A 24,915-nucleotide genomic window follows, 5' to 3' on the forward strand; every position below is an offset into this window, starting at 1 on the left:
TCCAAATACCTGTAACACTTTGCAAGTTAGCTAAAGTCCAAAAAGCCTGTTTAATAGAAGATTAACACTGCCTGGTTGATGCAAAGGTGCACTTGTTGTTTCAGTCTTACATCCCCTTGAGAATAAGACTAAATTGGTTTTCAGCAATGGCTCAAAGATGGGTTAAAAGAAATTGGAAACCGGGGACAGTGGAAATTTTACTCTGTTTCTAACGTATGTTGGATTGGAATGGTTCGCGGCTGAGATAACTGTGTCACTGTAAAGTAAGCATTCCACAAAGGAGAAAAAGTTAATGTTTTCATTGAAACTTGCAAAGAATCAATTTCACCTTTCAAAAATATAGCTGCAGACATAATGAACAATACAGCCTGCTGGATCAACTGCCTGTCATCTTCCAGTTGCGAATTTAAATCTTCAATTCACCAATGATTCCAGAAATTGATGTAAAAATCTAATGTTCATATGGCTTTGTGTTCCTGGTGAGCTGTTCTGTAATTTAGTAAGAGATAGTACTTTTCTGAAATGTTGCCCTCAAACATTTTATGATGATTTATGATTTAATCCAATTGATATGTCAGTTGAAGGCAATGAAGTGTTGTTTATTTAAACTGGGTCAATAAGTTTATTCAAGGCTGCGTGAGATAGATTTTTGAGTGACAAAAAGTCAAGGGTTACACGAGTGCAGATAAATAGTTGTAGTTTTTGTGACCTCAACCAGGTCAGTCGTGATCTTCATAAACTGTAGAAACCGGGCTGGAAGGGCCAAATGACCTATTCCTAATCCTTTGGAACATGTTCTGACATTTGTTTTCACCAAGTACTTTATGAGATGGGAATGAAGTGGTGACCACCATGAAGAGGTTACTGAGGTGAGGGGCAGAGATTTAAGCTGCAAGAGGCTGCTTTGGATAAGAGGTTAATCGGGGTTTGGTTTAACCAAAAATGGAGTTTGTCTTCCCAAAGCATGGTGCCATGAAGATAGCTGCCAGGAAGCGTGGACAAACACAGATGGCATCGCCGTCTTGCACAAGATCTTTCAATTGCTGGCATATCTCTGAGTATGCACAGATGACTTCACATACAGTATCTATTTTAAAGCAAATTGCGCACATTAGACTCCCAAGATGTAATTTTTCTGGAACAATCACATTTGCATTCAAATAATAGAATATTTACTGTGATTGGATGGGTGGCAGGCTCTAATCTTGTGCGCTGGACGAATGAACCTTTCATGACCAGAATATTTAACATTGCCAGGGAAGCTTCAGAGCTTCTACCTTGCCGGCATGTGGACAGTACCCCACCTTGATGACAGGAAGCTGCCACTCTGTCGCTCTGTTCTGATGGAGATGTGCAATGTTCTCAACCTGTATATCCATGAACATTGTCCTCCATCTAGTGGAAGTGTGTCTTTAAGAGAAGCCTTTGGAAAAAAAAAATCCACAGGGCAAACTTCATTCACATCGAACAATCTGTCCTCTTCCACACCAATCCTAATGCTGCTTCCCAATGTGCACTCCTCACAGCTCATCCAGTCACAGATTTGTACTCTCCCTCTCAGCAGTGAGCCCAGCAGCAGCAAAAATGTGTTAGAAACAGCTTGTCATTGGAAGAGCAGCTCCTTTCAGAATTCTGCACTTCTATAAACTTCTATAAGGTCACCTCTCAACCGCATACGCTCCAGTGAAATATGTCCCAGCCTCTCCAGACATTCTTAAAACTCAAACCTGCCTTACATGGCAACATCCTGGCAAATCTCTCCTGAAAACTCTGCAGCTTAATAACGTGTTTACTTTTGTGAAGGGGAATTTTGGACATTGGTTTGTTGGGAAAATTGGATAGGGACCCTTGGCTGGATTCTGGCCAGAGGGCCACATGTCGAAAAATCAAGGTATAGAAGGTTTTTACTCTGCAAATATGCTGCGTCTGTCCTGGGGCAGTGTCAAGACAGCTGAGCTGTATCTAACCTGACTGACAGGACAACAGAAAGGGAGCTGTACTCTGAAATGCAAAATGTGATTATTTGTGCTGGCAGTGATGTTGAGTTCTTCAAACAGGGAATGTTCCATTCCCCCAGCACAAACATCACCCACTCAGATTAGCATAAGATTTGGAAAAGAAAATGATCTAACAAGGAATTTATTTCAAGTCCTTGAGCACAAGCTTCATTATCTGTGGCAATATTCAGCCTTTCTGAATACATTTCGGGCTTTTGTGTCTATACCAGAAATTGCATGCACACTTCCGATGAATTATTTTTCCCATCAGACACGGTTTCTGAAATGCTAATATGCATTTAAATTACAAGACAGAGTTCTAGCTTTAGAATGATGGATTTAGCCAGCAGATAATGGTCCTCAAATTCTATACAAAATTCAATGAAGAAAGCTTTATCAGATTGCCTCTGATATACCCATTCTGTATCCAAAAAAAGCAATGCATTTTTTTTCTCTCAGATGTAGTGATTAAAGTTAAAAAGTTATAATTGAAAATTAGAGCACATCATTGTCTCTCAGTCCTGTAGCCGGATTTAAACTGACATTTCATTGTTCTCTTTCGCTTTTGTGATCAAAATAAAAATTTGGCATTTTCACTTCCACTGCAGCAAATAGTTTGGATGTCCTCCAGACAAGTTGTTACAAAAATCATCGGATTTCCAGAACAAAACAAAGCCATTCAGCCCACAGCTTGCGTGCTTGTTATCTGAAATCACCTCTTTGCTCAGGTTCAGGTACAACAAAAGTACTGAGTGTGCAAACTTTGGCTCACTGGGAAATTGCTGCATTGACAGAGGGTAGTCCTTCGAAGAAAGTGAGTACAGCAAATGCTAGAGATCAGAGTTGAAAGCGTGGTGCCGGAAAAGCACAGCAGGCCAGGCAGCCTCTGAGGAGCAGGAGAATCGATGTTTCGGGCATAAGCCCTTCATCAGAGAGTAGTCTCCGTCAGAAAATTGATAATATCATTTACGTGAATGTGAAAGATACAGTGACATTATACAAGGGGGAGCAGGGAGATCGCCCACTGCCCTGGTGAATATTCCTCTCCTGGCAAATATAACATCCACCTGGTTGACAGCTTCATCACCTCAGTGAGATCTTGCTGCTGAATTTTCCTCATCGTGCAATTCAAACTAACGTGTGGCTTCTGAAGCACATTGAGAATTACTGAAAAGCTTTGATCTTTTCTGCATCGATGTGAACCTTCTTTGCTTGATTTCTTCAAATCGAAAATGTTTTTTGACATAAACTGGTAGAAGTGTATAAGATCATGAGAGGCATGGACAGGGTGAGTGTACTCGGTCTGTTTCCCAGGGTTGGGGAATCGTGGATGACAGGGCATCAGATTAAGGTTAGAGGGGCAAGAATAAAAGGAAACCTGAGTGGCAATGCCTTTACACAGAGGATGGTACGCATATAGAGGCGTGCACATGAACGACAAGCATTTGGATAAATACACGGATAAGAAAGGTTTAGAAGGATATAGGCCAAGTGCAGAGAAATGGGTTGAGTGTGGACGGACATTCTGATCAGTTTGGTCCATGCTGTCAGAGACTACAAGTCTATGAACACTTCAGTCAGCAAATCAGATGTGCACAATGTCTTGACACAAAAGAGTGAGTACAAAAATTAGGAAACCGGAATACAATTGTGAAAGGGAAGTTGCAATTGACCTAATATAAACTTTGCCTACTTGTGAATTTTTTTTCTGGATTTGATGATACTGCAATCATGTAAGTGCCTACCAAAAGAATCTCTCAGTCAATAAGACCAAGGAATGTAGAGCAGAGGTTTGCAATTCAGCCCAACGGCTTGCTATGTCATTCAATGATATAGAGCTGACTTGATGATCTTCAACTCCACTTTCTGACCTATTCCCCATATCCCTTGATTTCCTTACTGCTTAAAAAGATGCTTGTCTCAGCCTTGAATAGACTTAATGACCCCACCTCCAAAGTCCTCTGTAGTAAAGAATTCCAGTGATTCACTGCCCTCTATGAGAAGAAATTCCTGCTCATTGCTATCTTAGATGCGTGACCCCTTTGTAGTGACTGGTACCATGGCCAGCGTGGGTCTCATTGAATATGAGATCCTTGTTTGGGGCAGATAACATGGGCCAATCAGGGAGCCCTGGCTGATGTGTAAACAGGTGATTCAAAAGGGTTCCTCAGTCTCAGGTCTGGCTTTGGGCTGAGTGATGACAACCATGCACAGGGCACATGCAAATAGAGCATGACATGGTGACGTTATTCAGCTTCTGTACAGTAGATTAGATTATTTACAGTGTGGAAACAGGCCCTTCGGCCCAACAAGTCCACACCGACCCGCCGAAGCGCAACCCACCCATACCCCTACATATACCCCTTACCTAACACTACGGGCAATTTAGCATGGCCAATTCACCTGACCCACACATCTTTTGGACTGTGGGAGGAAACCGGAGCACCCGGAGGAAACCCACGCAGACACGGGGAGAATGTGCAAACTCCACACAGTCAGTCGCCTGAGGCAGGAATTGAACCCAGGTCCCTGGCGCTGTGAGGCAGCAGTGCTAACCACTATGCCACCGTGCCGCCCTACCAAAATTTCACCCTTACTCAGAAATTATGCCCTCTGGACCTTGGCTCTCCCACAAGGACCTTGGCTCTCCCTCTCTACATGAACGCCATCAAGTCTGCTAAGAATCTCATATGTTTCAGTAAAGTCACCTCACATTTGTCTAAACTCGAATGAGTACAGACCGAAAACACTCAACCTTCATTATAGAAAATTCCCTCTGTACCCAGAATTAACCTTTAGAGAGGAGGACAAAGAAGGTCTTTCAAAGACTGTCTGAAGGCTACCCTCAGGAAATGTAATATAGATGTGAATGGGTGTAGCTATTTAGGGAGACCCTATTTAGGGAGAAACTGACTTGGAGGTACCTCCTGTGTGAAGGGGCACAATTCTGTGAGAAACACACATTAGGAGGAAGAGGAAGTATGGAAAAGGAACCTGAAAAAGTAATGCAAGCAATCTCAAGGACAAGGACCAATTCCAACTCCCAGAAACACCTGCCAAATGTGTGGTTGGAGATGTGGCTCTCAGATTGGGCTCATCAGCTACACAAGGACCAGAGAACCCATGACCAGCGTGACGCAATTTCCACGATGGACAATCACAGTCGTTAGTGAGTGATCATCACAGCCGATGGTGGTGAGCATTAACTGTGGAGATAATGGGACTCAGCTCCATCAGCCTTGTGAAGTAGACTTCCGAAAAACAATGATTAATTGTCACACATGAGTAATTGTCACCAGTGCAGAGGGATTAGTTGTCAGCAAGTGTCTGCCAACAAGTCGTGGGTCTTGTTAGGACACAGCAGAGACAGAAAAGGAACAAAACAAATCAACAAGTCACTTATTAGAAGAACATGCATGCTTGTTACTGAGCACTGAGCTAAATTATTTAATTTAATAATTGAATAATTTAGTTGTGGGTTGATCAGCAATGCCATTATGAAGGGAATTCCAGGATATTGACCCAGCAACAGTGAAGGAATGGTGATATATTTCCAAGCGTGAGTGACTCAGAAGTGAACTTTCAGGTGGTGGCATTCCCATGTATCTGCTGCGCTTGTCCCTCGAGATCAAAGTGGTGATGGATTTGGAAGGTGCTGCCTAATCCACCTTCATCTGAGGTGAATTTCTGCAATGCATCTTATAGGTAGTACGTACTGCTGTGACTTAGCATTGCTAATGAACTGTGTGGAGGTGGTGCCAATTAAAGCTAATTTAAAAGTGGGCTAAACATTACTTTCTACAGGGAGAAGTGTGCAAGTTGTTTTGGGAGCTTCTCACCTTAAGTTTGAGCAAGGTTTCTCAGCACACCTTATTGAACTCAACTCATTCACGATCTACCTCACTCCATGGTGTCCCTGACAACCTAGGGGACAGTGAGGTCTATAGATGCTGGAGAAGTCAGACTCAATAAAGTGTGGTGCTGGAAAAAGGACAGCAGGTCAGGCAGCATCTGGGGACCGAAAAGGTTGACGTTTCAGGCTTAATCCTTCATCAGTAAAATCTGTCATTCATTGGATATCTGTCAAATGACCAGCAAGCCTCTGGGCACAAGGAAAAGCAATAGCATTCCAAAGCTGTTCTGCTTGGATATGGATGGATTCTGAAAATATTGGAGAAGTGGAAGATCATGTCACAAATCTTCATACATTGCCCTTTCCTTGAAGCCAGGGTGTTCCTGATTGTGGACAGAACTCCCAATGCATGAACCTCTTGACCTCCACGCTGTATGGTAAACCCTGTCTGACAAACACAGTTGCGCCCTCCATGATTCTTATCCCACCTCTGATCCCATGGTGCAGTTCCAAATCCTGGTCCCTCTGTTCGCCTTCCCACAGCAGAGGTCCCTCTTGTTCATCGCTACCCTCAACCCAACACCAAACCTCGTTCTCCTGAGTTTCTGTGGTTGAACCCAATGGAATGAGCTTGGTTCACCTCACCACAGGGCCTGGATCAGAAATTCCAAGACCTCTATCTGATGCTGGTACGTCTCCTCAGATGTGGTAGATTGGTAACATAGAGCTACACCCATTCCCGGGACTCCAGCTGCATAGGCTCCCTCATTGAAATTACCCTGATGGCCAATCCTTTCGACTGGTAATGGGAAGCTGCAGTTGACTTGGTGTGGTAGGGCCCCCAGACTGCTGATTGTCTCTGCAGACTTCAGTGAGGACAACTTTCCTCAGATTTTGACCCATGACTGCCTGCTTCTTTTTGCCAGGCAAACTGCTTGTGCATGGACCAAGTGTGAGATTGACTTGGTACATTGCCTTATTGGTCAATAGTCTTCAGTCAAAAGGGTGTACATCTTGTTGGGGACGGCAAAGCTCCTAGTTTTGTGACTGTGCTAATCGGCAAGGCAAGGCATGGATTGGGAGTGAGCAAACAGGAAGGTGATAAGTGAGCTAACGTTAAGGGAGCAAGTAAGCACCCATGAGATGCCACCTGGCCCAAACCATGAGCTGAGTGATTGCTTGTGCTCACAAAGTATCTTTGCTGTCGCCTTTCAATGCCAGTTGCCAGTGCGTTGGTGAATGTGAGTCTGTGATTCCTCAGTAGCATGCAAGCAGATTGTTGAGGTGTCAAGAGGATCATGGAGGTTGATAAGATTGAATGGAAATAAGCAGACCTTGAGCCCCAGTGTCAACTGAAAGTTAAGGGTGCAGTGTATAATTAACAGGGCAGCAACAGACCACACATCAGTGCTGTTTTAATCTCCATATATGCTCACAGAGGAACGATAAACAAATACAGGCAGAATTCTGAGGACTCTGAGCAAAACCTGTGACCTGAACTTTCCTACCTGAACTTCCAGAGTGGCATTTTCAGCTTCCCAAATTGCACCAAGGCACATGTAAGTGAGTGAACAAACATGAGTTATATAAGAATACATGGATCGTTCGAGTCCTGGAGACTGAATCAAACTATTCGGGTATCTTTTGTGAGTCTTTGGGGCTGGAACATGAAAATCTATGCCGTAGACACAGTTGCAAGTGTGAACTTTCACAGTTCATCAGGCCAAAAATAACTTGTATTCATATGATGCCTTTGACACGGTGAAAGATCCAAAGATACTTCACAGAGGCACAAACAAAATTAAATGTGACATGAGCCACATTATTATTTTTGTATTCATTCACAGGATGTGGACATCACTGACCAGATCAGCATTTGTTAACCATCCCTAATTGCCCAGATAGCAGTTAAGAGGGTCTTAATCGTATTGCTGAGGGTCTGGAGTTACTTGTACGGCACACCTGGTCAGGATGGCAGTCTCCTTCTTAAAAGGCCAGCAGGACAAGTGGCCAAAAAGGAGAGAGAAGTAGTGAGGTGGAGAGGCTTAGGGATGGAATTAGTAAAGCTTCTGGCCTCACAGCAAGGTACAGTTGCCAACAGTCTACCAATTCAAGTTATGGAGAAGCAAGAGGAGCAATGCAGATTTCTGAATGTTAGAACTGGATGTGGTTACAAAGAGAGGGGGGTGGGGGGAGAGTCAAGGTAACGGAGGAATATGAAAATGTGTGAGAATTTTAATATTGAGATCTTGTTCAATGGGGAGTCAATGTGCGGTCGATCAGTGGGTTATGAACACTATATTGTTTTTAATTTGAGAGGAGCAGCATGGCCAACAGATTGTGGATGTAGATAAACACAGCGTCTGCTATTGTACACAATGCTGATTTCTGCAAGAAGCATTCTAAAATACAGTCTTTGAGAGTGTAAGTCACTTCTTCCTTTTCCAATTATAGCTCAACAGATTATTTGTTAACTGCAGAAACCAAATCATTCACCATCTCTGTACTTATGAAGAACCATATGCCATGGCATAAAAGCTAATTCAGCCACAACAATGTGACTGTTAACTGATGGAGCAGATTTCACAAGATTTATTGTGGTAGGAACACAAATCCTTTAGGAACAATAAAAGGGCGTTCGGCTTAACAAGCGCATCTGTGTCTGATAGATTAACCCACACCCATATTTGCCATCTCATCCTATCTCTCACATGCTTTTTGCTCGAGCGATACAACTAATTATTTATTGAACCCAATCTCCTGCCATGGTTAATTTTAACAACAGCCATCTAGAAGGAATGGGAGGAAGTGGTTATAGATATAAATATAGAATCCCTACAGTGTAGAAACAGGCCCTTCTGCCCAACAAGTCCACACCAACCCTCCGAAGAAAAACCCACCCAGACCCATTCCCCTACATTTACCCCAGACTAATGCACCTAACCCACACATCTCTGAATACTATGGTGCAATTTAGCAGGGCCAATTCACCTAACTAGGTGGAAACAGGAGCAAACCCACACAGAAATGGGGAAGACGTGCAAACTCCACATAGACAATCGCCAGAAGCAGGAATTGAACCCCGGTCCCTGGTGCTGTCAGGCATCAGTACCAACCACTGAGCCATTGTGCCATCCCATAGGTTTGTGGCCGCTTCCCACGAGATTCCTCAAATCTTTGCGATCAGGGCTTTTTCCCCCTTCATTCTTTTATTCATGCATTTACAATATTTCAGTGGCACTGGCAAGGCCACCATGCTATTGCTCATCCCTAACCGACCAGACCATCTTACAGCTGATGAAATACTTGTCTTAAATGCAGTCACTTCTGTAATGCAAGAAATGCGACAGCCAGTTTGTGCACAGCAAGCTCCCATAAAAATCAGTGTGATCGTGGTCAGGTCATCTCCTTTAATGAGATTCCAACAACACGCATGAAGCTTGACACCATCCAGGACAAAGCAGTCCACCAGACTGGCACTACATGAGTACTCTCCACCAGCGACGTTCAGTAGCAGCAGTGTGTACTATCTACCAGATGCACTGCAGGCATTCACCAAAGATCTTCAGACAGCACATTCCAAACCCACCACCACCACTTCCATCAAAAAGGATGAGGGCAGCAGACACATGGTGATTAATACTCAAACATGAGTAATGGTCACCAGTGCAGAGGGATTAGCTGTCAGCGAGTATGTACCAACAAGTAGTGGGTCTTGTTTGGACACAGTGGAGCCAGGAAAGGAACAAAACAAATCAACAAATCACTTCTTAGAAGAACATGCATGTTTGGAATCGAGCACCTGGCTAAATCATTTTATTTAATAATTGAATACTAATTTAATAATTCGATTGTGGGTTGATCTGAAATGCCATGACGAAGGGAATTCCAGGACTCTGACCACCATCTTTACAATCCCGTCAGAGCCATTCGGACTTGGAATTACATCGCAGTCCCTTGACTATCGCTGGGTCAAAATCATGAAATTCTCTCCCTCATGGCTTTGTGTGTCAACGCACAGCAGTGGTTCAAGAAGGCAGCTTGCTATTATCTTCTTAATATTGGCCAGCCAATGACACGCACATACCATGAATGAATAAAAAAAATTGAAGCTGTTGAGGTATAAGTATTGATCAGGAGAATGGAACTAACTCTGTTCTATTTGGAAATAATCGCATGAGATCTTTTACTTCTACCTAACAGATCAGAAGAAGCTTTGACTTAACATTTCATTGAAATGACAACATCTCTAACACTGGTTGACCCAGTCAGTTGTGCACTGGATTGTCAACAAGTTCCTGGCCAAAAAAAATGATCAACTACGTTTTTATTTAAGATTCCCTAATGTGACAAAATGCCCATTATCTTCAGTCCACACAAGGAAATACCTGACTTCCCATTCTGGGATTCCAAATCTCCTTCACTGAAGTAACACTAGGCAGAAGTGGGTACTGCAGATGGTGGAGATTAGAGTCAAGATTACAGTAGGGTGCTAGAAAAGCACAGCAGGTCAGGCAGCATCCGAAGAGCAGGAAAATCGGCGTTTCGGGCAAAAGCCCTTCCTCTTTCCGGATGAAGGGCTTGTGTCCCAGACGATGATTCTCCTGCTGCTCGGATGCTGCCTGACACTGCTGTGTTTTTCCAGCAGCACTCTAATCTTGACTGAATAACACTACTTCAGTGGAGTTATTGTGAGTCGGCAAGGAACATTCTGCCACTCGGTACAAGTTTCCTGCTCAAGTTCTATTCCAGGATATGTTGGTCACGGAAAAAACATCATCCCATGATTCAAACAAATTGACAACCAGCTTTCTTATCTTTCCAACACTTGCCCATATTCCACAAAGGGGGAGAAATGTGTGTGAAGATATGAAACAAACAATCAAGAGTGGAGCTTTACAGATGGGCTTTTAGTTGGCAATATTGAGTCATAGAGACATCGAGATGTACAGCACAGAAACAGACCTTTGGTCCAACTCGTCCAAGCTGACCAAATATCTTAAATTAGTCAAGTCCCATTTGCCAGCACTTGGCCCATATCCCTCTGAACTCTGCCAACACATATACCGATCCAAATGCCTTTTAAATGTTGTACATGTACCAACCTCCACCACTTCATCTGGCATCTCATTCCATACATGCATCACCCTCTGCGTGAAAAAGTTGCCCCTGAGGTCCCTTTTATATTTTTCTCCTCTCACCTTAAAGCTAAGCCCTTTCATTTTGGACTCTTCTACCCTGGGGGAAAAAAAAACCTTGTCTAATCACCCTATCCATGCCCCTCATAATTTTATAAACTTCTAGAACATCACCCCTCATTGAGTCATAGAATCATAGAGATGTACATCATGGAAACAGACCCTTCAGTCCATGCCGACTAAATATCCCAACCTAATCTAGTCCCATTTGCCAACACTGGGCTCATATCCCTCTAAACCTTTCCTATTCACATACCCACCCGGATGCCTTTTAAATAATGCAATTGTACCAGCCTCCACCATTTCCTCTGGTAGCTCATTCCTTACACGCACCACCCACTGCGTGAAAAATTTCATCCTCCAACACTCCAGGAAAAATTGACTTTGAGTTATTTCAAGCCCCATACCAGAAATTCAGCATGGAATGTAAGCTTCATGCAGAGTAATGTTATTTCAATGAGGCTCTTGCCATGTGTTGTAATGTGAAACAGCTGGTTATATGTGAACTACTTTTGGGCACAGGTCAAGGGTCTGTCTTAAATCCATACTTACTTCATCCCAAATAAGAAATTGAACTTTAAGTTATGACAGAGCAGCAAGTCAAGGGAAGTTTCACTCAACTGTTTGAAATGAAGTAAAATCTATTGAGAAACTAGGCTACAGATTCTTGGCATCATACCTTTCGTTGGTCCCTCCAGGCATCCACCCAGACACCCAAATATGCCGGAAGTTCTGTTTTCAGCCTTTGTAATTGCGGCAGAGAGATGCTGAGAACTTGATGCATTGCTTCTTGCATGTATTTTGTCAACACTTCTGCTATTACGAGGGTAAGTCCGGGATGGTACCCTCCCATGATACTCCACTCCATCGGCAACTCCAAGTGACACCATTAAAGAACTTTGTACTTTAACTTTGATCCCTGGCAGAGAGTCAAAGAGTGGTGACTGGGTCATGAGTTCTTTGTTCACAGGGTCCTGGAAGCAGATTGGTCCACTATACGTCCTGCTCACCGTCAGGTCTGGCTGTATTGATGGGTTCAAAAGCAGAGAATTGCCTTGAAAAAGGAAACAGAAAACAGTATTACTCTCAACATGGTGTATTTCTGAAGCATTGATGTCTGTATGAATACATATGTTTAATGTACCTTCTAGGAAAGAACCGAGTGGATAAGTGTTTCTCCTTACAAATTATCAGTTATAAAGATGGGAGGGACTCAGATTTCTTCCTCGGTTTGAATGGCATGAGCTTGACAGGTGAGGTACTGTGCAATGCCTCTTACCCTGATTGAAGGGCTGAGAGATAATAGTCTCAGGGTGATGGGTTGGCCATTAAGAACAGAGATGATGAAAAATACTTGACAAGGCAACTCTGAAATACTTGACCCTCAGAGGGCTGTCTGCACTCAAGTCGGAAAATTCTGCCCTTCCCTCTGGTCAGTTCGGAGGCTGGTGGGCATTTATTCAGGAAAGAGGATGTGGAATGGTGACCCAATTCTTCCTCGATGAAGTTTGTCATGGTAAAGCTTATGGAGGTTGTAGCGATTGTCATAAAGCAAGCCAGGTGGACCTCATAGAATCTGAGCTCCCCAACTGGGGCTTTTAACCGGGTCCAATCAAGGAGCCCTGGCTGACAGATAGTAACAGGAGTGTCAGAGGTTCTGTTCACTCTGAGAGCTGGCTCTGAGGGAGCTGGATCAGTGTCAAGGACCCTCCATGTTTAAATAAAGTGGGCCTTAGTGACAGTATACTGGCCTCTGTGGAGTTATTTCAGAGGTGCTGGGTGAAAATAGAAAGGGTTATGGGGGGAGGGGGTGATCCTTCACTTAAAGTCATTCACTACTTGAATAAGGAGTCAATGTTGATTAGGGGTGAAGACACCATATAATGTATACCTGTTCCTAGTTCCTAAGGACAGCACACATTGGCACAGCGGTGAGCACTGCCGCCTCACAGTGTCAGGTTGACTGTTTGTGTAGAGTTTACATATTCTCCCTACGTCTGCATGGGCTTCTGCCAGGTGGTCTGGTTTCCTCCCACAATGCCAAGATGTGCAGGATAGGTGGATGGTCATGCTAAACTGTCCTACAGTGTCCAGGGATGTGCAGGATAGGTGGACTGGCCATGTGGAATGCTGGGTGTAGGGGACTGGGCGGGGGTTGGGCCTTTGTGGGATATTCTTCATGTTGGGTAGTGCAGACTCTATGGGCTGAATGGCCCCTTTCTGCACGATAATGATTGTAAATTTTGGGTTTGTGTATACAGAATATTGAAGCACCACAATTGGCCTCAAAATCACTGGGGAAGAATAAACCAACAAGGTTCAGGCCTCTGGTGACTGCAGATTTGGACGCCAGATGAGAAAAGTGACTGGCATAATCTTTAAGGGCCATGGCAACTGAAAGGTTGATAAGATCTGTACGACTGAACCCTGACTGGTTCCTGCTTTCAGTAGGTGCCACAGCAAATAAGACATCGAAAACCACCACAGTCTTCAGCAGTCCAATGTCAGTGGGACACAAATGCAAGTAGAAAGTGCAGGAGAAACTCAGTAGGTTTGACAGTGTCCAGGAAAGAGAAATCAAGTTCATGTTTTGAGTCCCATGACTCTTCCTCAGTGCCCAATGGTCCAGATTGACTGTTTCCTCTGAAGGAGGTGTGTTATGGACCAGACCAAACCCTCTCAAAATATATGAAGAAGATAGCTTGGACTGTAACTTTTTCTTATTTTAAAGGCCAGTGTCAGGCATTACATTCCAAATGTAGTTTTGAGTGCGCCAACTACCAGTCTAAAAGCAAAACACATGCCATTCATACATTATAGTTAAAATACGGTGAATGGAAGAATTGGAATAAGTTAACAGAATAGATTATTGAACTACTAAACATTAACTGTTTCAATATGGTATCATTCCATAAATACAACCTTGGCAAAGGCAAATTCAGTAAAATAGATGGTCTCACGTGCAATTCTAGCAGCAGAAAGAGAACCTTCAGCTGTAACAGAGACAGCTTCCACATCCACCTTCAAGACCCCAGTAGCAATTCATCAGTCAGGGCATTGAGTATAAAAGCTGGGAAGTTATGTTGCAGTTGTACAGGACATTGACAAGGCTGCACTTGGGAATAATGTGTTCAGTTTTGGTCACCTTGCTTGAGGGAGGATGCTATTAAAATGGAAAGCGTGCAGAAGAAATTTACAAGCATGTTGCCAGGACTCATGTGGCTGACTTATAGGGAGAGGTTGGACAAGCTCGGACTTTTTTTTAGAGCACAGGAGATATAACAGTGTATAAAATCATGAGAGGCAAGGATAGGGTGAATGCACTCAGTCTTTTTTTCCCAGGGTGAGGAAATCGAGGACCAGAGGGCATCCACTTCAGGTCAGAGGGGAAAGAATAAAATGGAACCTGAGGGGTCACTTTTTTACACAGAGGGTGGTACACATATGGAATGAGTTGCCAGCCATAATGGTACAATAACAACATTTAAGATTAATTTGGACAAATACATGGATAGGAAAGGTTTAGAAGGATATGGGCCAGATACAGGGAAATGGGGTTAGCGTGGATGGACATTTTGGTCAGCATGGACCAAATGGACTGGCGTGTGCTGTAGGACTCTATGACCCTATGACTCTAACTGCTACTGAAGGCTAAAACTAAAAAAAATCTTGGTTCTGTGGGAGATTGACCCCACCCATTCAGGCTGCTTCTATTGTTCCAACTTTAAAAAAAAAGTCCCTAGACCTCATAAGCTGTCTAATTTATTGCTTTGGAGGAGACTGCTTGTCACCCATGTTTCAACCTTTCTGCCTAAAAAGAAACCCAGGACGAAATACACCTCTTAAAGACATTGTATCATCACAGGTGGCACATTGGGTCAGAAATTCTCCCATAAATGAACTTCAGAGCAAGTTATTAGGATTTCCAAACAAACAATTTACAATAAATCAATCAATGCGAAGTAGGTCCTAGCGACTGACACTGACCCAATGTTTTCAGAAAATTCAATCTGATTACAAAGAGGTTTTGCTGGGGTATTAATCAGCTGTGCACAGGGCAGACAGAACATTTTGTCAATGACAATAACTGTCGAATAAAGTGCTTTCAATTGATTCAGTTTATCTGTTTATTCTAGTGGGGAATGCTTTTTGTCTAAGTCTACTCGTATGCAATTATGATAGCAATTACAATGATTCAAATAGAAAATTACTGTGCTGAACTTATTAGTCTACTTTCTTTAAGACTCTGCTTCTCCCACAGTAAGCGGCATTCCATTAATCTCCATGGAACAATAGTCCACAAAATGACAATGACCTTTATTATACTTACTTCTGTTTCAAGTTTAAAGTCATTTCACGTTTCACACACTCAGACAGCAGATTAACAGGGTCTGTTGCTACCTCCGTGAATACTAAACTGGAGAGCAGTCGCTGAAGTGGGTCAATTGCACATTATCCAGGGAACTATGCCAATGCCTCCCTCTCCCAAGCTGGCCTTGAGGAGCTGTGTGAAAATGACCTGAGGTGAATTAGCCTTTGGATTGTTCTCCTTCCCCTCGGAGCTACACGCGGCATAAGGTCAATGTCTTTCACCAACAACGCAAATGAGATGCAGAAATCACTGACTCACATACAACTGTGTCAGCAGGATGCAACTAGAGCAGGGATATTATGGCATAAAGATTTTGCATAAAGATTTTAAAGCCTTAAGAACGGCACTGTGAATTAGATTTTCCTTGGTTTCTTTTCCATTTGCAACATATCACTGAGAACACTCAGGGTGGCATGGCGGCTCAGTAGTTACCACGATTGCCTCACAGCACCAGGTACCTGGGTTCAATACCAGGCTCTGGTGATTGTGTTGAATTTGCATATTATATAAGTGGGTTTCCTCTGGGTGCTCCGGTTTCCTCCCACAGTCCAAAGATGTGCAGGTTTGGTGGATTGGCCAAGCTAAATTGCCCATGATGTTCAGGGATGTGCAGGCTCAGTGGGTTAGCCATGGGAAATGCAGGGTTACAGGGATGGGGTGGATCTGGGTAGATTGCTCTTTGCATAGTAGGTACCTGATGGGCCAAAGGGCCTGTGACTGCACTGTAGGGATTCCATGATTTTAAATAATCGATATTTCTAATAATATCGCAAACGTGGGATTTAGTGTTCTTTTTCGTCTGCTGGGATGAATAGATTTCCAGATACTGGGTTAATGGGTCTCCTGTGAAGCTGCAAGATTGCCACACTCCTCAATGATGACAGGAACATCAGCCAGCTGGAGGGGCATCTCCTGTGCAAACCCATTCAATTTTTATCAGTGGATTGAAATCTTGGACTCCCTTCCTCACTATGGGTGTCCCTATCCAAACGAATTGCAGCCCTTCAACAAGTCAGCTCACTAACACACTTTCATGGACAATTACAGATAGGCAATAAACAAATGGACTTGCCAGTGATGCACCCTATCTTATAAATGAATATTGTTTTAAAAAAAAAGGACCTGAAGACTTACCATCGACTTTCCTGCATCTAACATCACCCATTCTCCAAAAGCCCTTCTGATCGTTTTTTTAAAGATTCAGTTCATCCTTTCATAAGACGCAACAAAGTGTTTGTGAAAACCACACAAGCCTAAAGTATCTTCCTTCCCTAGAAAGCCTTGGTGGACTATTCCATGGCCCTTATGTCTCATTTGAGCATTGAAAACATCGACTGACCTGGCCGCTCATTCTCACCTCATACACATCCCACTCAAAAGAACAACCGTGCAATAATTAGTCTTAAGTAATGTAAGGAAGCAGATACTAACCCTGTCTGGCAGTCTTGAAGTTGAAGGACTGAAAGCCCCCGGCCAGAGCCGAAGAGTCAATAACATCAACACCATATTCACTTTGACTTCTTCGATATAATGTGATGCCCACCACAAGCACTGCGACGGCTATCACTGCTGCGCCAAGACCAGAGTATAGAGCCACATCGCTGTTGGTTTCAATACCTAGAGAAGTCAAATACATGAGATGTAACTCTGCAGATCTTTCTCCTCCTCAGACAAGCTGTCAGATATTTGCAATGGTGGCAGCTGGAACTGACTATTTCTGTGCACATCAAGCCACAATGTTTTACCCATTCTGTACTGCGGACAAATATTGTCTGCACGGAAGTGAAGACATCCACGCAATGTTAAAAACCTGTGCAATGTCTACCCAAAAGGATGTAATTTTCACAGAAATGATGAAAAGGCCAACAGATTCTGGCTTGGTCGTGTGGCCCATCCAGACCAATATTTTATTGTGGGATCTTGCTGTGCACACACCATCACGGACTCATTCTGCAGCAAGCATGCATGGAACCTCAACATAGCTGATTGCATGTGAACTGCAGATACATATTTGTGTGTGTGTGTGTGTGTGGGGGGGAGCGGAAGAACTGTAAGACGTTGCTTTCCGAACCGACAACAGATGCAACATGACGTGAAAGATGAGCAAAAAGAAGTTTGGCATCTGTACCTGAAAACGGAATCTCCAGTGGCATTTAATGCCCAATGGAATTCAGTGAATGAGAACACGTTTTGACTTCCTATCTGCCCATGCACATGTCACTGTTTGGTTTACTGACAGTTTGATTTCAGTCATGGTACGATTAACAAACATTCTGTCGTAATGAATATGCTCATAACACCTAATGATTATATCACTTAAGCCACCTGAAGACAATTAACCAGTTGCAGCTGTTTTAAAACAACGCCAATCCATTTTGCAAACTAATAAGAACAAGATACATGCGATTACGTCAGCTCCCTGCAACAAAATAGTTTCTTTTTCTGGAACCCAGTTAGTTGAAAATGTTTAATTTCTTCAGTGAATTCCTTTCTTGTGTCCAAAGGTCACAGGATTGCATTTAGAAATACTTGCAACAATATCTCAGAATAGAAAGGACTAACAATGTCTTTCTTTAACATTGCATCCAGAAGATAGCACCTGCAACACTTCAGCCTTCCTTGAACACTGCTCTGTTGGTGTTTGCCTATACTTTTATGATCAAGAGCTGGAGTGGGATTGAACTAACAAACTCTGGCTCAGAGGCTATCCTCTGTCAAGGCAATACCAGAAAGACAAATGACCATCCTCTGAAAGGATCTGATGAGGAGGCAGTTGTTTCAGAAACTCATCAGTTTAGATGCTGCCCACTGAACATGTTGAGTGGCCTTGAAAAATGACTGGGTGTCTAAACAAGTTGAAAATGTGTTGCTGGTTAAAGCACAGCAGGTTAGGCAGCATCCAAGGAATAGGCAGCATCCAAGAAATCCAAGAATTTCCTATTCCTTGGATGCTGCCTAACCTGCTGTGCTTAACCAGCAACACATTTTCAACTGTGATCTCCAGCATCTGCAGACCTCATTTTTTACCCTAAACAAGTCAAATCCAACTCCTACTGCGTGAGATTCTTAGTTTCATTTTCAGGAAGTGCTTCTGTAATTGTCTCCAAATCAAAATGAAGAACACAAAATGGTGCTCTTTAAAATAACTTGATTACTCGGGAGAAGAGCAGCGTTGGAGAACAATTCATTCTAATTTCTTTGCTAGCATCCAGTTCATGTAGGTTAGAAAAACAGAAATTGTTGGAAAAGCTCAGCAGGTCTAGCAGCAACTGTGAAGAGAAATCAGTTAATGTTTCGGTTCTGGTGGCCCTCCCCCTGAGCCAGACCCGAAACGTTAACTCTGAATTGTCTTCACGAATGTTGTCAGACCAGCTGAGTTTTTCCAGCAATTTCTGCTTTTATTTCTGATTTACAGCATCCGCAGCTCTTTCAGTTTTTATTCATGTAGATTGACAGTGGCTAAGATGTTGATGATCTTTCAGTCATCTTCGTTTCATTGACAGGATCTCCCTAACACAATTTCTCTGCCTTTAAGCATATCTTGTTAAACTATCTCTCCAACCAAGGCTTTGATCATCCTCATGTGACATGTTCTACAACTTAATAACCATGACTGGGCTTGACATGCACTTACTCCCATTAAGCACCTGCAAAGAATTTTATGTTTTGAAGATATCTGGCAAACATACTTAAAATCTATGTCAGACAATGAGAATCACTAAATCAGAATAAGTGAAATAGTCTTGTTCCCAATGCTTTTCCGCATGAACGTTTGAATGGGTCATGGTGTGGATTGATATCCAGCAAGGGAATCAAGGCATAGAGGCTCCACACAAGAGAGTCGAGCAGAGAGAGAAAGTCAGCGTGATCTCAATGATCAGCAGACCAGGCAAGAGGGGTCAAATTCTTGATCCCTCCTCCTAGTTCTCACGCTAACAGCATGAGAACTAAAGAGCAAAAAAAAATTGTGCGAATTAGAATAAAAGCTCCAAGTTCCCGTTGTCTTGTCCTCACATTCGTATTAAGAAAGTCAATAATTGTACTCTCAGCAGGCTCTACAATAAAACTTACATGAAACAGGGACGTGAACAGCAGACGGAATAGGAAAATTGATAAACACAACTGTTCCGAGGTAGCAGGCATGTCCAGAGGTTTCTGACTAAGCCGCACAATTAGCATACTTAATCATGAACTTTAAGCTGAATGATTTCCACGCTTCAATGTTTAATGTGTTCACCTCAGTCCTTTTTTTCTTGCTATTTGAACAACTGTGTTTAAATCGGTTAACTCCTCTCTTAAATAGAAGTCTGATTTAATATAAGATTATAGAACATTTCTGGGGTTTAATTCCAAATTTTTGCCAGAAAGCAACTGACTTCTGCAGCTGCACCTTATCACTGACTATGGTCACAGAATATTGCAATATGTGGTTAAAACTGAAACTCACATGCAGTACACAATCAGGCACGTACATTTTACAAATTCAATCTCCTCATGCGAAGTTATGCATCCTGGCAGCACACGTGACTGCTTGCGCTTGCATGGTTAATTTTAATTTTAACGAGTAGAATGCCCTATGGTGTGTGTTGACCTTTGAGCTTGAGTTTGGCAAAAACTATCCTTTCTCACTTGTGTGTCTTAAACTGTGAAAATCCAAAAAGTTGAAACAAATGAACGTATATTGATTTAAAAGAACAATTTATGTAATTGCAGAATGGGGTGCAATGCCTTCACGATGTGGGAGCATCAGACCAAACTGCAGGTTGTCTGAAAAATGGAATGATTGACCCTGAAAGACACAAGGCAAATATCCAAACCATGAAGGTGGTGTACAGAAGAATGTATTAAAATATAAAACAGAATATGATTTATTGCATGCCACATCCCATTACTGTAAAGTTCTGGCAGATGTCTCTCCATATAAGAGACACTACACAATGTTGTTTCTTGTTGGAGCTGATCCATTGTATCGAAGGAATAAGTTGTGAGGAAAGACCAGAGATACGGGGACGTACTCACCTTGAAAGGAGGTGACTGGGAGAAGGTTCATAGAAACATACTCTCAGCTAAATGATAAAAATAAACTCAATCGAAGCATTCCTTAAAGGTGATTCAAGAGGACATTATCCTGAAATGGCCAATGTGAGGCTGTTAAGATTACTTTTAAGAACTGAGCAAAATTGGATTTACATGACCTCCCTCATCTGCAGTTACCTTATCAGAAAACATTATTTATTATGAATTGAAAATAGAATAATTAGAAATACTTACTTTGAGGCTGTACTTCCTGCAGAGGTGTCTGGCCTGTTGAAACGAACAGAGCAAGTAAACAGTATGTGTGCAAAATCTTTGTATGCAAATGTAGTTTTTCATTTAAGTTTCTGTTTACACTGTTTTTTTTTGTTGCAGCATTTTGCCAGCTGGGTTGCGTCACAAATGGACTGCAGATGCTCTCAGTAGTTTTCAATGCATGTCTGATTGGCTAGTAGGGGGCACATCACCATGGAGTGTGATTGACAGATTTCATATTTCCCCTGTGTCCTGCCTAGCAACTCTTAACGACAACCTGGCAAACTCAACAAAGTGGTTGGGCCAAGTGTCAGACACACTGTGGTTTAGAACCCACGATTGTGTGGCAAAGAGCAAGCCTTAACCAAGCTGCTGCCAATTCGTTTTGAGGCAAACAATTCTGACTGCTGGCTGTGACAATGAAAATACCTCCTTGCAAGCTCCATCACTGACACCAACCAAAGACAGAACAAGCAATTTTTTTTTTGCAAATAGGATGCAGGTGTAATTTTTGATTTAAAAAAAAGTTTATTTCCTGCCTCTCCTTGCCATTGTTCCATTGGCAGCATCTGTAATCATCCAGTCCAGTGTCTAATTGTCTGTTCTATCATAAGGGAGGTCTGGCTAGCAACTCGACATCTTTCTCTCAGGGCCTTCTGGCTACCCGTGTAAGCTAATACAAAGTATTTCCAGCACAAAAGCAGGTCATTCTGCCAAATAATTCCAAAAGAATAGTAATGGTCTGCATTCACATAACCACATCATCCCCATTCTTTTTCTGACCTGATCAGATTATCCTTCTGTTCCTTTCTACTTCCTTCATTTGCTTACCTACTTCCCCTCACGTTATTTGTGCCCATTGTCTAACTGCTCTCCGTGGTCCTAAGTTCCATGTCTGAACATTTTTTAGGATTTATTTTATTATTTTGTGGGAGGTGATCGTTTAAGACTAGGGAAGTACTTTTTGCCCATCACTAAAGGTCCTGTGGTAGGTGGGGGGGGAGCTGTCTTTTTCAATCACTGTAGTTCTTGGGATCTCTATCAAAAATCCAAAGACTTTGACCCAGCAACAGTGGCATTGGGCTGCTTTGTCCTGGATGGTGTTAAACTTCTAGAATGTTCTTGGAGCTGCACCCATCCAGGCAGGTGCACGGTATTTCATCACACCCTTGACTTGTGCCTGGTAGATGATAGACAAGCAATGGGAAGTCAAGAGGTGAGTTGTTTGTCACAGAAGTCTTACTTTCTGACCTGCTCTTGCGAAAGAATCAGAATGTGTTGGAGCTAAATGATCCCATAACAGACAGATCAAATATAAGTTCTCCATTCCAGTCACATTCAGTCTCAATAAAGAAGCTTCTCCTCAGCTTGCTGTTGGACTTTTTTGAGCAGGGGACCATTACCAGGCAACACCATTTCCAACAGAATGGTACTTAATTATCTATCTATCCTTGACCTTCAATGGCACTACCATCTTGGAATCTCCCACTACCAACAACACAGAACTGGGCCAGCCTACACAACAGTGTAGGCAGAGGTCAGGGATTCTGAAGAAAATAACTCACTTAGTGACTACCCAAACCCTGTTTGCCATCAACAAGGCACAAGTCAGGAAGGTGATAAAATATTCTCCACATGTCTGAATAAGTTGAGCTCCAACAACAGTCAAGAATAACATCTAGGGCAAAGCAGCTCACTTGACTGGCATCCTATCCACCACTTCAACATTCACTACTTCCACTACCGACACACAGTGGCAGTAGTGTGTACTATCTACAGGTTGCACTGAGGCTTCCTTCAACAGCTTCCTTTAAACGTTTGAGTTTCTTTATTTATAAACATATAAACAGAAAGCAGGAATCAGCAGCAGTGCTTCGTCCGGAGGCCCACTGAAGATGTTACCTCGTAGGGTGGCAAAATGTCGGGAAATGAACCTTCCAGCTCAGTGAGCAAACTTACATCCAGAACCTCAACCTGAGCTACAAATTTTCTCAAAACTCGGTAAGCTTCCTTTAAAACCTGGAACATTTCCCACTGAGAAGGACAAGGGCAGCAAATGCATGGGAGCACCACCGAGTAAAAGGTCCCCTCCAAGCCACACAGCATCCTACTTGAGACAGAATCACCGTTTTTTTCACTGTTGCTGGGTCAAAATCCTGGACATTTTTTCCAGTCAGACCAGTGTGTGTTCCTGGATCTCTCTATTACATCTGCTCTGCAACCTCTTTAATGATTCACATCCTTCTCAGTGTGTAACACCCAAACTTAGACACAATACCCAACTTGAGGCTGAGCCTGTGCTTCACAGAAGTTTTGTACTCTTGTACTGTAGCAAGTTATTTATAAAACCTAGCATCTCATTGGCTTGTTAACAACTTTCTCAATTTTACCTCCAACCTTCAACAACTTGCACATACATCCCTCACGTATCTCTGCTTCAAAAACCTTTACAGAGTTGGATCTTGATTCTGTACTTCCTCTCCTTTGTTCTTTCTCCGAAATGTATCACTTCACACTTGGCTGTATTAAATTGCATTGCCACAATTGCCGATTCAATCAGATTGTTTCTTTGAGTCCACTGTAGTTCTTCACAGTTCTCAATATTTTCACATTTTGTGTCACTGCAAGGGTTGAAAACTGTGTATCTTGCAGGTTTGTTACCCTTAAAACCCTTCCCGACCTAGGAAGGCAGTAGTATGAATACCCAACTCTTGGTAGATATAACTTTATACTCTCCTCCAAAAAGAACTGGTCACCACTACTCTCTGTCTCCTGTCACCCGGTAGGCTTCGTAGCCATGTTATTTAATGTCCTTTTTGTTCCAAGGACAGCAACATGCTTGGCATGTATGAAATGCATTTTGGAACTCTACACACACCACACTCAGCTTTAGTCAACCCTCTGTGACCTCAACAATCTCAATCATAATAAGATCAACACAAGTTGTCTTCAACAAATCTATCTGCTTTCCTTAATGGAGTGGAAATTGTCCACGATAGTGTTAATTTTTCCACCCCAAATGATCACTTTTAAAAGCATTCCCTCAACTGAGATTAATTTGACTGATCTGAAGCTGCTGGGCTTATCCTTTACACAAATTTTCTTGAACAACAGTTGCAGTTCTCTAGCTCTCTGGCACCACCATATATCTAAGGAGGACTGAAAAATGTCACCACTGCTTCCATTCTTTTCCACCCTGACCTCCCTCTCTTATCATGGATGCATCTCATCCAGCCTGAATGGATTATCAACTTTTGGTACAAACAACCCTTCTAATTTCTTCATTTCTCAATATTCCATCAAGTTAGAGTCTCAGATTTCTCTTCTTTCACTGTGACTTTGGCAGCACCTTCAACCTTGGTCAAGACAGACATACAATATTCATTTACTATCTCAGTCATGGCCTCTGCTTCCACATTTTTGTCCTCTTTTTGGTCCCTAGGAACCTTTTATGATCCTTGTAGAATTCAGATACCTTAAAAAAAACTTGGGATTTCCTTTACATTGGATTGGATGATGCTGACATATGCAAAAACAGAAGAGGAGGCAGACACAATAATAAAGTACAAGGAGTTTAAACAATTTACAAATCCTGAGCTACACACTGATGATAACCAACATGTTTGTAACACAGAGTGTGCTGCAATCTGTGTTATCCCTATATCCTTGAAGAAGTGACGAATCTTTGAGGAAAAATTGGAAAAACTTAGATTTTTCATGAGATAAATTTGTTGAAAATTTCAGTTTCTGAAAATAAAAGTAAAGACAAATTTAATGCAGGTGTGAAGAGTGTGACAGTGCAGAAGAGAAATAGAAAGGGTGTGAAGGGGAACTGGATTACTCAAAATTCAGAAAATTCAAGTGAAGGAAATAATACTCTTTCTTTATGTTGCCCAATCCCATCATAGAATCCCCACACAGTGTGGAAGCAGGCCATCCGGCCAATCAAGTCCACCCCAAACCTCTGAAGTGCATCCCAACCAGAAACCCCACCCACCCCCCCAACCCAACAAGCCTGCATTTCCCATGTCTAATCCATCTAGACTGCACATCTGGGGACACTACTGGCAATTTAGCATGGCCAATCCACTGAATCTCCACATCTTTGGACCTGGGAGGAAACCAGAACTCTCACAGGAAACCTACACAGGCACGTGCAAACTCCTGGCAGTGACCTGAGAGTGGAATCAAACCTGCGTCCTTGGC

General features: G+C 42.6%; 1 protein-coding gene across 1 annotated transcript in view; it reads right to left on the minus strand.

Moving 5' to 3' along the window:
- LOC132836909 (netrin receptor UNC5D-like) overlaps window positions 1-24,915 on the minus strand; it is a 225,364-nt gene that overhangs the window by 70,586 nt on the left and 129,863 nt on the right. The window contains exons 8-10 of the mRNA XM_060856476.1: window positions 20,692-20,724; window positions 16,852-17,037; window positions 11,728-12,102 (exon numbers count right to left, since the gene is read on the minus strand). Coding sequence (XP_060712459.1) covers window positions 11,728-12,102; window positions 16,852-17,037; window positions 20,692-20,724 — 594 coding nt within the window. The remainder of the gene's footprint in view (window positions 1-11,727; window positions 12,103-16,851; window positions 17,038-20,691; window positions 20,725-24,915) is intronic.

The sequence above is a fragment of the Hemiscyllium ocellatum genome, chromosome 48, assembly GCF_020745735.1.
Source record: "Hemiscyllium ocellatum isolate sHemOce1 chromosome 48, sHemOce1.pat.X.cur, whole genome shotgun sequence".
NCBI lineage: Eukaryota > Metazoa > Chordata > Chondrichthyes > Orectolobiformes > Hemiscylliidae > Hemiscyllium > Hemiscyllium ocellatum.